Source organism: Muntiacus reevesi, chromosome 6, assembly GCF_963930625.1.
Source record: "Muntiacus reevesi chromosome 6, mMunRee1.1, whole genome shotgun sequence".
Taxonomy (NCBI): domain Eukaryota; kingdom Metazoa; phylum Chordata; class Mammalia; order Artiodactyla; family Cervidae; genus Muntiacus; species Muntiacus reevesi.
Window position 1 is genome coordinate 108,047,568 of NC_089254.1, and position 13,043 is coordinate 108,060,610.

General features: G+C 42.4%; 1 protein-coding gene across 1 annotated transcript in view; it reads left to right on the top strand.

Annotated features, from left to right (window-relative positions):
- Window positions 1-13,043, top strand: part of GALNTL5 (polypeptide N-acetylgalactosaminyltransferase like 5) — a 52,687-nt gene that overhangs the window by 9,353 nt on the left and 30,291 nt on the right. The window contains exon 3 of the mRNA XM_065938975.1: window positions 9,620-9,786. Within this exon, the coding sequence (XP_065795047.1) occupies window positions 9,620-9,786 (167 nt within the window). The remainder of the gene's footprint in view (window positions 1-9,619; window positions 9,787-13,043) is intronic.

A 13,043-nucleotide genomic window follows, 5' to 3' on the forward strand; every position in this document is an offset into this window, starting at 1 on the left:
CTGCCACTTATTACCTTGGAGGAGAGGTATCTCCTCACGGCCGCCCCTTCTGACCTTGAAGGTGGAGTAGCTCCTCTTCGCCGCCGCCCCTGACCTCTGGCGTGGGGTAACTCCTCTTGGCCACTCCTGCGCGTCGCAGGAGCCTGCACTCTCGGTCGCAGCCTCTGACCTTGGGCAAGGGGTAGCTCCTCTCGGCTGCGCTTCTGCGCCGTTCATCGCAACCGCCATGCTTCCTCGAGGTCCATCACAGCTGAAGTTGAACGGTTCTATGAAGACCTACGAGACCTTTTAGAACTAACACCCAAAAAAGATGTTCTTTTCATTATAGGGGACTGGAATGCAAAAGTAGGAAGTCGAGAAACACCTGGAGTAACAGGCAAATTTGGCCTTGGAGTAGGGAATGAAACAGGGCAAAGGCTAACAGAGTTTTGCCAAGAGAACGCACTGGTCATAGCAAACACCCTCTTCCAACAACACAAGAGAAGACTCCACACATGGACATCACCAGATGGTCAACACCGAAATCAGATTGATTATATTCTTTGCAGCCAAAGATGGAGAAGCTTTATACAGTCAGCAAAAACAAGACCGGGAGCTGACTGTGGCTCAGATCATGAACTCCTTATTTCAAAATTCAGACTGAAATTGAAGAAAGCAGGGAAAGCCGCTAGACCTTTCAGGTATGACCTAAATCAAATCCCTTATGATTTTACAGTGGAAGTGAGAAATAGATTTAAGGGACCAGATCTGATAGAGTGCCTGATGAACTATGCATGGAGGTTCATGACATTGTACAGGAGACAGGGATCAAGACCATCGCCATGGAAAAGAAATGCAAAAAAGCAAAATGGCTGTCTGAGGAGGCCTTACAAATAGCTGTGAAAAGAAGTGAAAAGCAAAGGAGAAAAGGAAAGATATTCCCATTTGAATGCAGAGTTAAAGAATAGCAAGGACAGAAAAGAAAGCCTTCTTCAGTGATCAGTGCAAAGAAATAGAGGAAAACAACAAAATAGGCAAGACTAGAGATCTCATTAAGAAAATTAGAGATACCAAGGGAGCATTTCATGCAAAGGGGTTCGATAAAGGACAGAAATGGTATGGACCTAACAGAAGCAGAAGATGTTAAGAAGAGGTGGCAAGAATACACAGAAGAACTGTACAAAAAAGATCTTCACAACCTAGATAATCATGATGATGTGATCACTCACCTAGAGCCAGACATCCTAGAATGTGAAGTCAAATGGGCCTTAGAAAGCATCACTATGAACAAAGCTAGTAGAGGTGATGGAATTCCAACTGTGCTATTTCAAATCCTGAAAGATGATGCTGTGAAAGTGCTGCACTCAATATGCCAGCAAATTTGGAAAACTCAGCAGTGGCCACAGGACTGGAAAGGTCAGTTTTCATTCCAATCCCAAAGAAAGACAATCCCAAAGAATGTTCAAACTACTGCATAATTGCACTCATCTCACACGCTAGCAAAGTAATGCTCAAGATTCTCCAAGTGAGGCTTCAGCAGTACATGAACTGTGAACTTCCAGATATTCAAGCTGGTTTTAGAAAAGGCAGAGGAACCAGAGATCAAATTGCCAACATCCGCTGGATCATTGAAAAAGCAAGAGAGTTCCAGAAAAGCATCTATTTCTGCTTTATTGACTATGCCAAAGCCTTTGACTGTGTGGATCACAATACACTGTAGAAAATTTTGAAGGAGATGGGAATACCAGACCACCTGACCTGCCTCTTGGGAAACCTGTATGCAAGTCAGGAAGCAACAGTTAGAACTGGACATGGACCAACAGACTGATTCCAAATAGAAAAATGAGTATGTCAAGGCTGTATATTGTCACCCTGCTTATTTAACTTATATGCAGAGTACATCATGAGAAACCCTGGGCTGGAAGAAACACAAGCTGGAATCAAGATTGCCGGGAGAAGATGTAAATAACCTCAGACATGCAGATGACACCACCCTTATGGCAGAAAGTGAAGAGGAACTAAAAAACCTCTTGATGAAAGTGAAAGAGGAGAGTGAAAAAGTTGGCTTAAAGCTCAACATTCAGAAAACTAAGATCATGGCATCTGGTCCCATCACTTTTTGGGAAATAGATGGGCAAACAGTGGAAACAGTGAGAGACTTTATTTTTTGGGGCTCCAAAATCACTACAGATGGTGACTGCAGCCATGAAATTAAAAGACGCTTACTCCTTGGAAGGAAAGTTATGACCAACCTAGATAGCATATTAAAAAGCAGAGACATTACTTTGCCAACAAAGGTCCATCTAGTCAAGGCTATGGTTTTTCCAGTGGTCATGGATGGATATGAGCGTTGGACTGTAAAGAAAGCTGAACCCCAAAGAATTGATGCCTTTGTACTGTGGTGTTGGAGAAGACTCTTGAGAGTTCCTTGGACTGCAAGCAGATCCAACCAGTCCATCCTGAAGGAGATGAGTCCTGAGTGTTCATTGGAAGGACTGATGCTGAAGCTGAAACTCCAATACTTTGGCCACCTCATGCAAAGAGTTGACTCATTGGAAAATACCCTGATGCTGGGAGGGATTGGGGGCAGAAGGAGCAGGGGACAACAGAGAATGAGATGGCTGGATGGCATCACTGACTCGATGGACGTGAGTTTGAGTAAACTCCGGGAGTTGGTGATGGACAGGGAGGCCTGATGTGCTCTGGTTCGTGGGGTCGCAAAGAGTTGGACATGACTGAGCAACTGAACTGAACTGAACTCAATTCATTTCTAATTAACTTGAGGGTATGGTATAAGATAGAGATCAAATTTCCTTCTTTGCATGAGGCTGTTGAGTTTTTCCAATTATTGAAGAGAATTTTTCCCACATTTTATATTCTTGGCTCATTTGTTTGAGCTCATTGTTATGTAAATTAATTGACCATATGTGTGGGTTTATTTCTGGACTTTCTACTCTGTTCCATTGATCTACGTGTTTGTTTGTTTTTTGTGCCAGTACCATACTGCTTTGATTACTGTAGCAATCTGTGAAGTTTCCAATTCCTCCACCTTTTTGCCAACATTTGGTGTGAACAGTCTTTTTAATTTTGGCCATTCGAATGCATGTGTAGTGGGATCTCACGGAGGTTTAATTTGCATTTTCCTGATACCTAATGATATTGTGCATCTATTTACGTGTTTATTTGCTATCTGTGTATCTTTTTTACATTTTGCCCATTTTAAATTTAAACTTTAAATATTTTGCCTGTTTTAAAATTGGCAATTAAAAATTAAAATAATGATAAAATTTATTTATTATTGAGTTTTGGGGAATTTTTATATATTTAGGTGTAAGACCTTTGTCAAATATATGATTACAAATATTTTCCCCTAGTCCATGGTTTGTTTTTTCATTCTGTCAATAGTCAGTACCTTTTTTTTTTTTTTTTCTCATCAGTACCTTTTGAAAAACAAAAGTTTTTAGTTTTAATGGAGTTCAATATTTTTTATAATTTGTTCCTCCTTAGACCAGGATCACAAAAATTTTTCATTGGATTTTCTCCGAAGATGATCATGACATCTGCATCCTTTCCAATCTGGATGCTTTTCTTTGTCTTAACTTATCACACTGGCTAAAATCTCTAGTACAGCATTGAATAGAAGGGGTGATATTGGACAACCTTGTTGTGTTCTTGATCTTAACACTCAGTTTTTCACCAGTAAGTGTGATGTTATTTTTAGCCTTCTCATAGATGTTCTTTTTCAGGTTGCAGAAATTCTCTTCTTTTCCTAGTTTATTGAGAGTTTTTCATCAGATGGATGTTGGATTTTGTCATATCTTCTTCTGTGCATTGAGATATGTGTATCTTTAGCTTGTAAAGATGGTAAATTATGTTGATTTCCTAATGTTAAATAGAGGCTACATTTATGGGATATCCCCTACTTGGTCATGATGCCTTATCCTTTTTATATATTATTGCATTTGATTTTGCTGAAAATCCAAAATTTTGTTTGGAATTTTACATCAGTGTTTGTGAGAGCGCTATTGAACATCCTTGTCTGGTTTTATCATCAGAGTGTTGTTGGCCTTGTAGTTGGGAATTATTTTTTTAGGATTTAATTTTTTAATGTTTGTGATTGATTTCTGCTAAATACTTTTGATTACACTAAAGACATTTCTTTCTGTCCCTTCACTTGAAATTTTCTCCTTTATTTATTGACATTAATTTTCCTTTCCTTTCTTTAAAAATGGTTCTTCTCATGGATGTGTCACAATAATGCCAGAGGATTCTGGAGGAGCAACAGAATTGCTCTGTTGGTAGCAAAGTCCACTTCTGGCATGTTCAATGACTGGCCAAAGCTATGTCAATTGAGAGTGGGTTTAGGATTTTATTCTAATGAGAAATGACTGCTAAATTCTATCAAATAATTTCTTAGAATGATCACTATGGCTTTCCTCCATCAAATTATTGATAAGTTATGTTGAGCCATCCTTACATTCCTGAAATAAACTAACCTTATTTATACTATTTTTCTAAAATGCTGTTTTATTTGATCTGCTAATATTTTGTCTAATTGTTTTGACCTGTATAAATTAATTAGTTTGTATCAGTGTTCCTCAGAAGTCTACAATTTCTCTGTGAAAATTTAAAAATTTTGTGTCCTTGGAGATGTGAGCAGTCATATAATACCTAGTAGCACTGGCTAGTCAGGGCTTCCCTAGTGGTGCTAGTGGTAAAGAACCCGCCTGCCAGTGTAGGAGGTGGAAGAGATGAGGGTTCAGTCCCTGGGTGGAGAAGATGCCCTGGAGGAGGGCATGGCAATCCACTCCAGGATTCTTGCCTGGAGAATCCCGTGAACAGAGGAGCCTGGTGGGCTACAGTCCATGTGGCAGCAAAGAGTTGGACGTGACGGAATTGACTTAGCACCCAAGCACTGACTTGTCTAATATAAAGAAACCTTCCTGTAACAGGAAGCACACATGTTGTATGCAGTGATTTCATTTCAGCAAAACACAACCCGAAAGTAAAATTAGTTTAATTGTAATTTAACTGTTTTTAGCTGTATTTTACTAATTTTTTTACGATTTTATTTATGGTTATATAAGAGCTTATAAGAGGCTTCCCAGGTGGTACCAGTGGTAAAGAATTCACCTGCAAATGCAGGGGACACGAGAGATGCAAGTTCGATCCCTGGGTAATAAAGATCCCCTGGAGAAGGAAATCGCAACCTACTCCAGTATTCTTGCCCGGAGAATTCCATGGATAAAGGAGCCTGGAGGGGTACAGTCCACGGGTAACAAAGAGTCAGACATGACTGAGCACGCATCACCACCACCACCTCCAAGAGCTTATAAACACAAGATTGAGTTTTGTTTGCATATGCATATTTGGGAAACATTAAGGTAACTGAAATCATCCCTGGAGGGCTGACAGTTTTTTTCTTCTGAGCGTATGCAAGACTCAAGTTTAAGAAACTCTGCTTTTTTTGTTCTTTGAGTTACTCTCATCACATTTTTATATCAAATTTATACTAGTTCCATAAAATGAATTTGTATGTTTTCTCTATATCTCTATGCTCTAAAATCATTGAAATACTATCATTATGTATTTCTTATTTTGAATTGGAACTTGTCTGGTAATTATGAACCACTGCTCCATTCTCTGCTGTCAGACATGGAACAAGTTTAGTTTTTTCTAAGGCTCTTGATTGCTCTGCTCAGGCTTTCTATTTCTAGGGTCTATTCAGAACTATCTATTTTAATAAAAATCTACTTCATCTACTTTCAGATCTATTGACTTAAAGTCACACATCCTGTTTTCGTAATTCTCTTTCACCTTTTCTGTCACCTTGCCTTCATTCTCATTCTTATTGTACATTTTTCTTCTCGATTTCAAAAGCTGGATAGAAATGTGTATATATTAGTCATCTTCCAGAAAACTAACTTTTGCTTTGATTTATCAATTTTACTTTTTTTGTCTTCTAACTCATTAGTTTCTAGTTGCCTTTCTGGGGTTATTTCTTCTTTCTTTTGATGTATTTTTGTGGTCTTTTTGCCCTTCTATAAGATTAAAATAGTTTGTTTCATCTCTTCCTTAGATGATAATAACACATTTGTAAACATTCATTTTATTCTGATTAGGATTCAGCTATATACATTAGGGTTTTTTTAAAAAAAAAACAGTTCTTCTATATTTGGCTGTGCTGGGTCTTTGTTGCTGCGTGTGTTTTCCCTAGTTGTGGCGACCAGGGGCTACTCTCTAGTCGTGGAGGACGAGCTTCTCATGGTGGTGGCTTCTCTCGTTGCAGAGCATGGGTTCTAGGTGCTCAGCCTCCAGTGGCTGCGGCTTGCAGGCTCTGAGCGCAGGCCCAGTAGCTGAGGCGCATGGGCTTTGTTGCCCCCCAGCATGCGGGATCGTACGCTTAGAGGATTGTTACTTCGTGTAGTGCCCACTAGACCCTTCCGACTCAGAGTGTGGCCTGAGGACCAGCAGCACTGGGAGCCCCTAGAAGCGTGTCAGCCCCACTGAATGCCAGGCCCGACCCCAGACGTACTTAATCAAACATGCATCTGGAAAGAAACTCAGGAATGTTTCTGCACATTAAAGTGCAACATTCTTCAGCTGGGTTGGTAGGGTTGCTGTAATAAAGTACCATAAACTGGCACGCTCCAGTGACAGCGGTTTGTTGTCTCACGGGTCTCTGGAGGCTAGGAAGTCAGAAACCTTGGTCGGCAGGGTTGGTTCTTTTCTGGGCTGCGGGGAGGATGGTTCAGGCCCCTCTCCTTGGCTTAGAGACGGCCCTTTTCTTCCTGGGTCTCTTCACATCACCCTGTGTCTGTCTCTGTCCCCAGGTCCCCTTTTTGGAAGGACACCAGCCTTATTGGATGAGGGCCACCCGAACGACCTCTCACTCATTACAGCAGCCCCATTTCCAGATTGGTCTTACTCTGGGGTACTGGTGGTTAGGAGGCCAATACGTGAATACGGAGTAGGGGGAAAAGTCAACCCGTAACAGTCCTGCTTTAACTAGACCGTTGGGAACCGTGCTAGCGAAGCACAAGATCAGCTAACTGTGGACAGCCAAGCACTTGTCCAAATGACCTTCACCCTGAAAAGAAACGTGTTTAGGCCTGAAAGGTTTTCTCTACAGAAAGACCACAGCAACATTCAGCAATTAATTTTGGAGAAACCCATACACATTAGGTTTCTCTTAGCGGTTTACACTCACGTGATATGAATTCAGCCTCCTTCAGTATCATTGTCTCGTTCCTCTGAAGGGGATCAATTTGTAGTTTTCTCAAAATGATGAACTTGGACTAGATGGAATATTAGAGATGTGATCCAGTAGCCCGAGTTCACCATCTCTCTCATTCTTGGGGTTATACCCTCACCCCCTGCCCACCCCCGTCTCCCACCTACTTACTCTTTGATGAGGCAGTGATCTTAGGCTTCCCGGGTGACAGTGGTGACAAAGAATCCGCCTGCCAATGCAGGAGACACAAGAGATGTGGGTTTGACCCCTGGGCCAGGAAGATCCCCTGGAGGAAGAAAGGACATACCACTCCAGTATTCTTGTCTGAAAAACCCCCTGGAGGGCTACAGTCCTTGGGGTTGCAAGCAGTTAGACATGATTGAGTACACACATTCACAAGGCAGTGATCTTACTGGAATGTCAGCCTGTTAATCCTACCTGTTTCTGGGAAGCCACATTTTCTCATCTGACGATTTGGACCACGTGAGACACATGGTATTCACCCCCCTGGCTGCCCCCTCAGGTCATTTCTTGATTCCGTCATCTCATATTCTCTTCCCTTCCAGCACGATGTCTGTTTCCACCCAGTAGGCACGGCTTCTATATCTTCATCTAGTCTTGGATAAAAATGTTGACAAGGACAAGGTCCTCTTCTTCCATGGTGACATCAATCCACCAATATCCTGAAGGTCTGTCCAGGATCCCAGTGGGGCTTCTGCCCAGCACGTCCTTCCCTGGTGTTTCCCACCCCACCCGCCTTGTCGCATGGAGTGACTTTCTATTTTGACTCCACTCTCTGGCCACAATCAATTAGCCCAGGAAGGGGCACCTGAGCCAAACTGAGCTAGTGAATCCTTGTCCTGTGAATTTGGGGAAGGAGGAAGTCTTACCAGTTTCTCCTTGAGTGCTGGACTATTGGGCATGCTGACGTCAGCGACATAGCCATTCTGTGGGGGTAAAGAACAGGAAGCAAGTCAGGCTGCAGAGAGAGAATATGAGCCACATCATGAGACTCGTGTGCGTGTGTGCACAGTCGTGTTTGACTCTGCAACACCATGGACCATGGCCCACCAGGCTCCTCTCTCCATAGAATTTTCCAGGCAAAAAAAACCAGAGTGGGTAGACTTTTCCCACTCTAGGAGATCTTCCCAACCCACGGATTGAACTTGCATCTCCTGCATTGGCAGGCAGTTTCTTTACTGCTCTGCCACCTGAGAATCCCGTAATGAGCCTTATAGAATACTTAACACCTGCAGGACTTCCCTGGTAATCTAGTGGCTAAGATTCTGGGGCTAAGAATTTGAGTGGCTAAGATTGTTGCCTGTAAAACCCCATGCACAAAAGAGCCTGGAGGGCTACAGTCCACGGGGTTGCAAACAGTCAGACACGACTGAGTACACACGTGCACAGGGTGTGATCTTACTGGAATGTCAGCCTTTTGATCCTACCTGTTTCTGGGAAACCAATGCAGGGGGCCCGACTGCCAGCCCTAGGCAACTAGACCCCGCACGTTACAGTTAAGAGTTTGCATGCCCGAATGCTGCAGATGCAGAACCCACATGCAACAAGGAAGACTGAAGATCGAGCGCGCCACAGCTAAGACCCAGGGAACCCAGATAAATAAATATTAAAGAAAGAAAAGACAAGAGCAGTAACGGAGCATGTCTGAGTGACTTTCAAACCTCTAGTTAGAATTGCTCTTGACTGCTCCAGGATCATGCCTGTCACTAGGTCCTGTGGGACATCTGGGTCCCCTTTATAGTGTACCTCTTTCTTAAGCTTAAGCTAGTTCCAGTTATCATTTACAACCAAAATATTTCAAAATACAACCCAATAAGTTAGCAATCCAAACAACGCTTAATAGCTAAAAACTAATATTACTAAAATTCAGAGTCCATATTTCTCTCAAGTGCACAAAAAAATAATAAAACATCTTTTGCCAGATCCTTGGAAGAAATCTAATTACACCATCTCCATTATTACATTTCTTCGCTGCAACAGACTATACAAGTGTAGGAATAGCACATGGATTTTCTTTGAAGATAGGACAATAAAGTTAATTTGAACCTTTTAATGTGTATAAGCTTATTAATTGATTTTTATAATAGAAATGAAAATATAGGTATAATTTATGTTTATACTATATTCAAAGTAGAACTAATTTTATCAAAACAGAGTCTCAGGAAAAAGCAATTATGACGGGCATTAAGAAGGGGGGGATGATTTAGACAATATTAGAACAGCATAAGACGTTTAAATAAATTTTTGTATTTTAAAAGTACTGTCATCTTATCATCATAATCATAAATTAAAGGAATAAAGAGGAAAAATGTGAATAAAGTGTTTTGACGAGTCCTCAAAACATCTAATGCTTTTAGATGAATCATTTTCTTCCTCTTTCTGCAGGTGTCGGAAAAAAACATACCCAGCCAAATTACCTACTGCCAGCATCATCATTTGTTTCCACAATGAAGAATTTAGTGCCTTATTTCGAACACTGTCCAGCATCATGACCCTCACTTCACAGTATATCCTTGAAGAAATTATTTTGGTAGATGACATGAGTGATTTTGGTAAGAGAGAATGCTAACCATCTTTCTAATCATCTTTGAAGTCAGTGCTATCTCTGTGGCACTTGAGTTATTTTATACAAAAAACATTTTTGGTGGGTGTTGAGGCAGGCACTTTGGAGCACTGATGGTGATGTGAGTGTGTGGTCCCTGACCTTCTGGTTGGGCTAATGGGGTGGCTAGCACTTCCATGAGGTAAACGTAGGGGCAAGCCGGTCTTTAGAGGTCATGGATGGTGTTGAAGAAGTGATGTCTAGGATGGGTCAACAACAAGCTTTTACTGTAGAGCACAAGGAACTATATTCACCGTCTGGCGATAAACCATAATGGAAAACATATGAAAAATAATATGCATAACTGAATCACTACAGTAGAAATTAGCAGTAGAAGTTTCTGTACTGCAAAAATTAACACAACATTTTAAATCAACTCTACTTCAAGAAAGTAACATTTTTTTCAAGTGACATCTGAACTGAGATGAGTTGGGATTACATAGATGAAGGGGAAGGAAAAAGTATTTTAGGCAGAGAAAATGGCCCAGAGGCAACAGAAAATATGGGGAGTTTGGAATGGTTTTTTATTTTATGTAGGGTGTGTGTGTGTGTGTGTGTGTGCACTCAATCGAGTCCTCCTCCTTGTGGCCCCATGGACTGTCGCCCACCAGGCTCCTCTGTCCATGAAATTTTCCAGGCAAGAATACTGGAGTGGGTTACCGTTTCCTCCTTCAGGAGATCTTCCCCACCCAGGAATCAAACCTGGGTCTCTTGGGATTCTTAACCACTGCATCACTGGGAAAGGACTTACGTAAATTATGTATGAGCATAGTTTTAGGAGGGATGGGGTGGGCATAAAACCAGAAACGTAAAAAGGTAGCCCCTCATGAAGGCATTGTTTGAATTTTATTTGGAGAAAATGGGGAATGATTCCAAGACTTAATGTAGGGTAACGACACAACCCAGGTGCTTTACATGAAAGAATTCCAATCACACCAACTACACTTAAGGGTTTATTCCTTCATGTTCACTGATTTTAAAGAACTAGAACACTAGAACAAAATCTCTAGAGCTCCGTTTAGCATTTGAACTCAGTTGTCTATTTTACAACTTAATTCCAAACCTGAGGCAAGCCGAGAGGACCCAGATAAAGGATAAGCTCTCTGGGGTCTCCAGGTTGCCTGTGGGGTCCTTTTCTCATGGAAGCAATGCATGCATATTGGATACTACCTAAAGGTTTACCTAACCTACTGTGAATCTGACCCACTATGGGCTGGGACAGAAAAAAGAGGAGGAGAAATGGAAGGAAGAGGAGTAGGCAAGGGAAGAAAAGAAGAGAAGGTTTACCCTTGGAGAAGCAACTGAGATGCATCAACTCAAAAGTGAAATGGGGACTTCCCTTGTGGTTTGGCAGTTAAGAATTCACCTGCAGGGGACACAGGTCTGACCCCTGATCTGGGGAGATCCCACACGCTGCAGGGCAACCAAGCCTGCGTGCCACAACGACTGAGCCTGGATGCCTAGAGGCCATGCTCTGCAACAAGAGAAGCCACCGCGGTGAGAAGCCCACGCACTGCAAGTAGAGAGTAGACCCCTGCTCGCCACAAGAGAGAAAGCCCATGCACAGCAAGAAAGACCAGTGCAGCCAAAAAAAAAAAAAAAAAAAAAAAGTGGAACGGAACTCAAGCTAGTGTCAGCTCTGTTTAGGAATTTCACTCACTGGTCAGGCACTGTATGCAGGTCAAGAAGCAACAGTTAGAACTGGACAAGGAACAACAGACGGGTTGCAAATCCGGAAAGGAGTACGTCAAGGTTTTATATTGTCACCCTGCTTATTTAACTTATACACAGAGTACGTCATGCAAAATGCCAGGCTGGATGAAGCACAAGCTGGAATCAATACTGCCGGGGGAAATATCAATCACCTCAGATACACAGGTGACACCACCCTTATGGCAGAAAGTGAAGAACTAAAGAGCCTCTTGACGGAAGTGAAAGAGGAGAGTGAAAAAGTTGGCTTAAAACTCAACATTCAGAAAACTAAGATCATGGCATCCAGTCCCATCACTTCCTGGCAAATAGATGGGGAAACAATGGAAACAGTGGGAGACTTTATGCTTTTTGGGCTCCAAAATCCCTGCAGATGGTGACTGCAGCCATGACATTAAAAGATGCTTGCTCCTTGGAAGAAAAGCTATGACCAACCTAGACAACACATTAAAAAGCAGAGACAATACTTTGCCAACAAAGGTCCATCTAGTCAAAGCTACGGTTTTTCCAGTAGCCATGTATGGATGTGAGAGTGGACTACAAAGAAAGCTCAGCCCGAAGGATTGATGCTTTTGAACTGTGGTGCTGGAGGAGACTCTTGAGGGTCCCTTGGACTTCAAGGAGATCAAACCAGTCCATCTTAAAGGAAATCCGTCCTGAATATTCATTGGAAGGACTGATGCTGAAGCTGAAACTCCAGTACTCTGGCCACCTGATTCGAAGAACTGACTCATTGGAAAAGACCCTCATGCTGGGAAAGTTGGAAGGCAGGAGGAGAAGGGGATGACAGAGGATGAGATGGTTGGATGGCATCACCGACTCAATGGACATGAGTTTGAGTAAGCTCCGGGAGTTGGTGATAGACAGAGAGGCCTGGCGTGCTGCAGTCCACGGAGTCACAAAGAGTCAGACACGACTGAGCAACTGAACTGAACTGTGTAGGAGCCACCTGAATCTGAGGAGTCCAGTGCTGTTTATTTCTGGTTTTGTGGATGGGAGGGGATGTGGAAGGATGGCTAAGTTCCTCATCTGACTGAACAACACATCTGGCCACATGTGGGGCAAAAGGCCCCAGTAAAGCCATGAGCAGGCAGCCGGGGGATCTTTGCTGGACTGTGAAGTCTAACATCTCACCCAAAGGACGAAGATCCTGGCATGGAGGGGCAGTCCCAGGAGGACTGAGGAAGTCCCCAGGGGCCCCAGCCTTTCAGAACTATGCCAAGAGTCTTTTCCAGCCCCACAGTTCAAAAGTATCAATTTTTCGGCGCTCAGCCTTCTTTACGGACCAACTCTCACATCTATATATGACTATATATACAGTCATATAAACATAAAAAAAAACATAGCTTTGATTATGCAGACCTTTGTGGGCAAATTGATGTCTCTGCTTTTTAATACGCTGTCTAGATTGGTCATAGCTTTCCTTCCAAGAAGGAAAGGACCTCCTTTATCATCATCATATTAACCTCTGAGTATTGAGTGACTGTTATGTGTCAG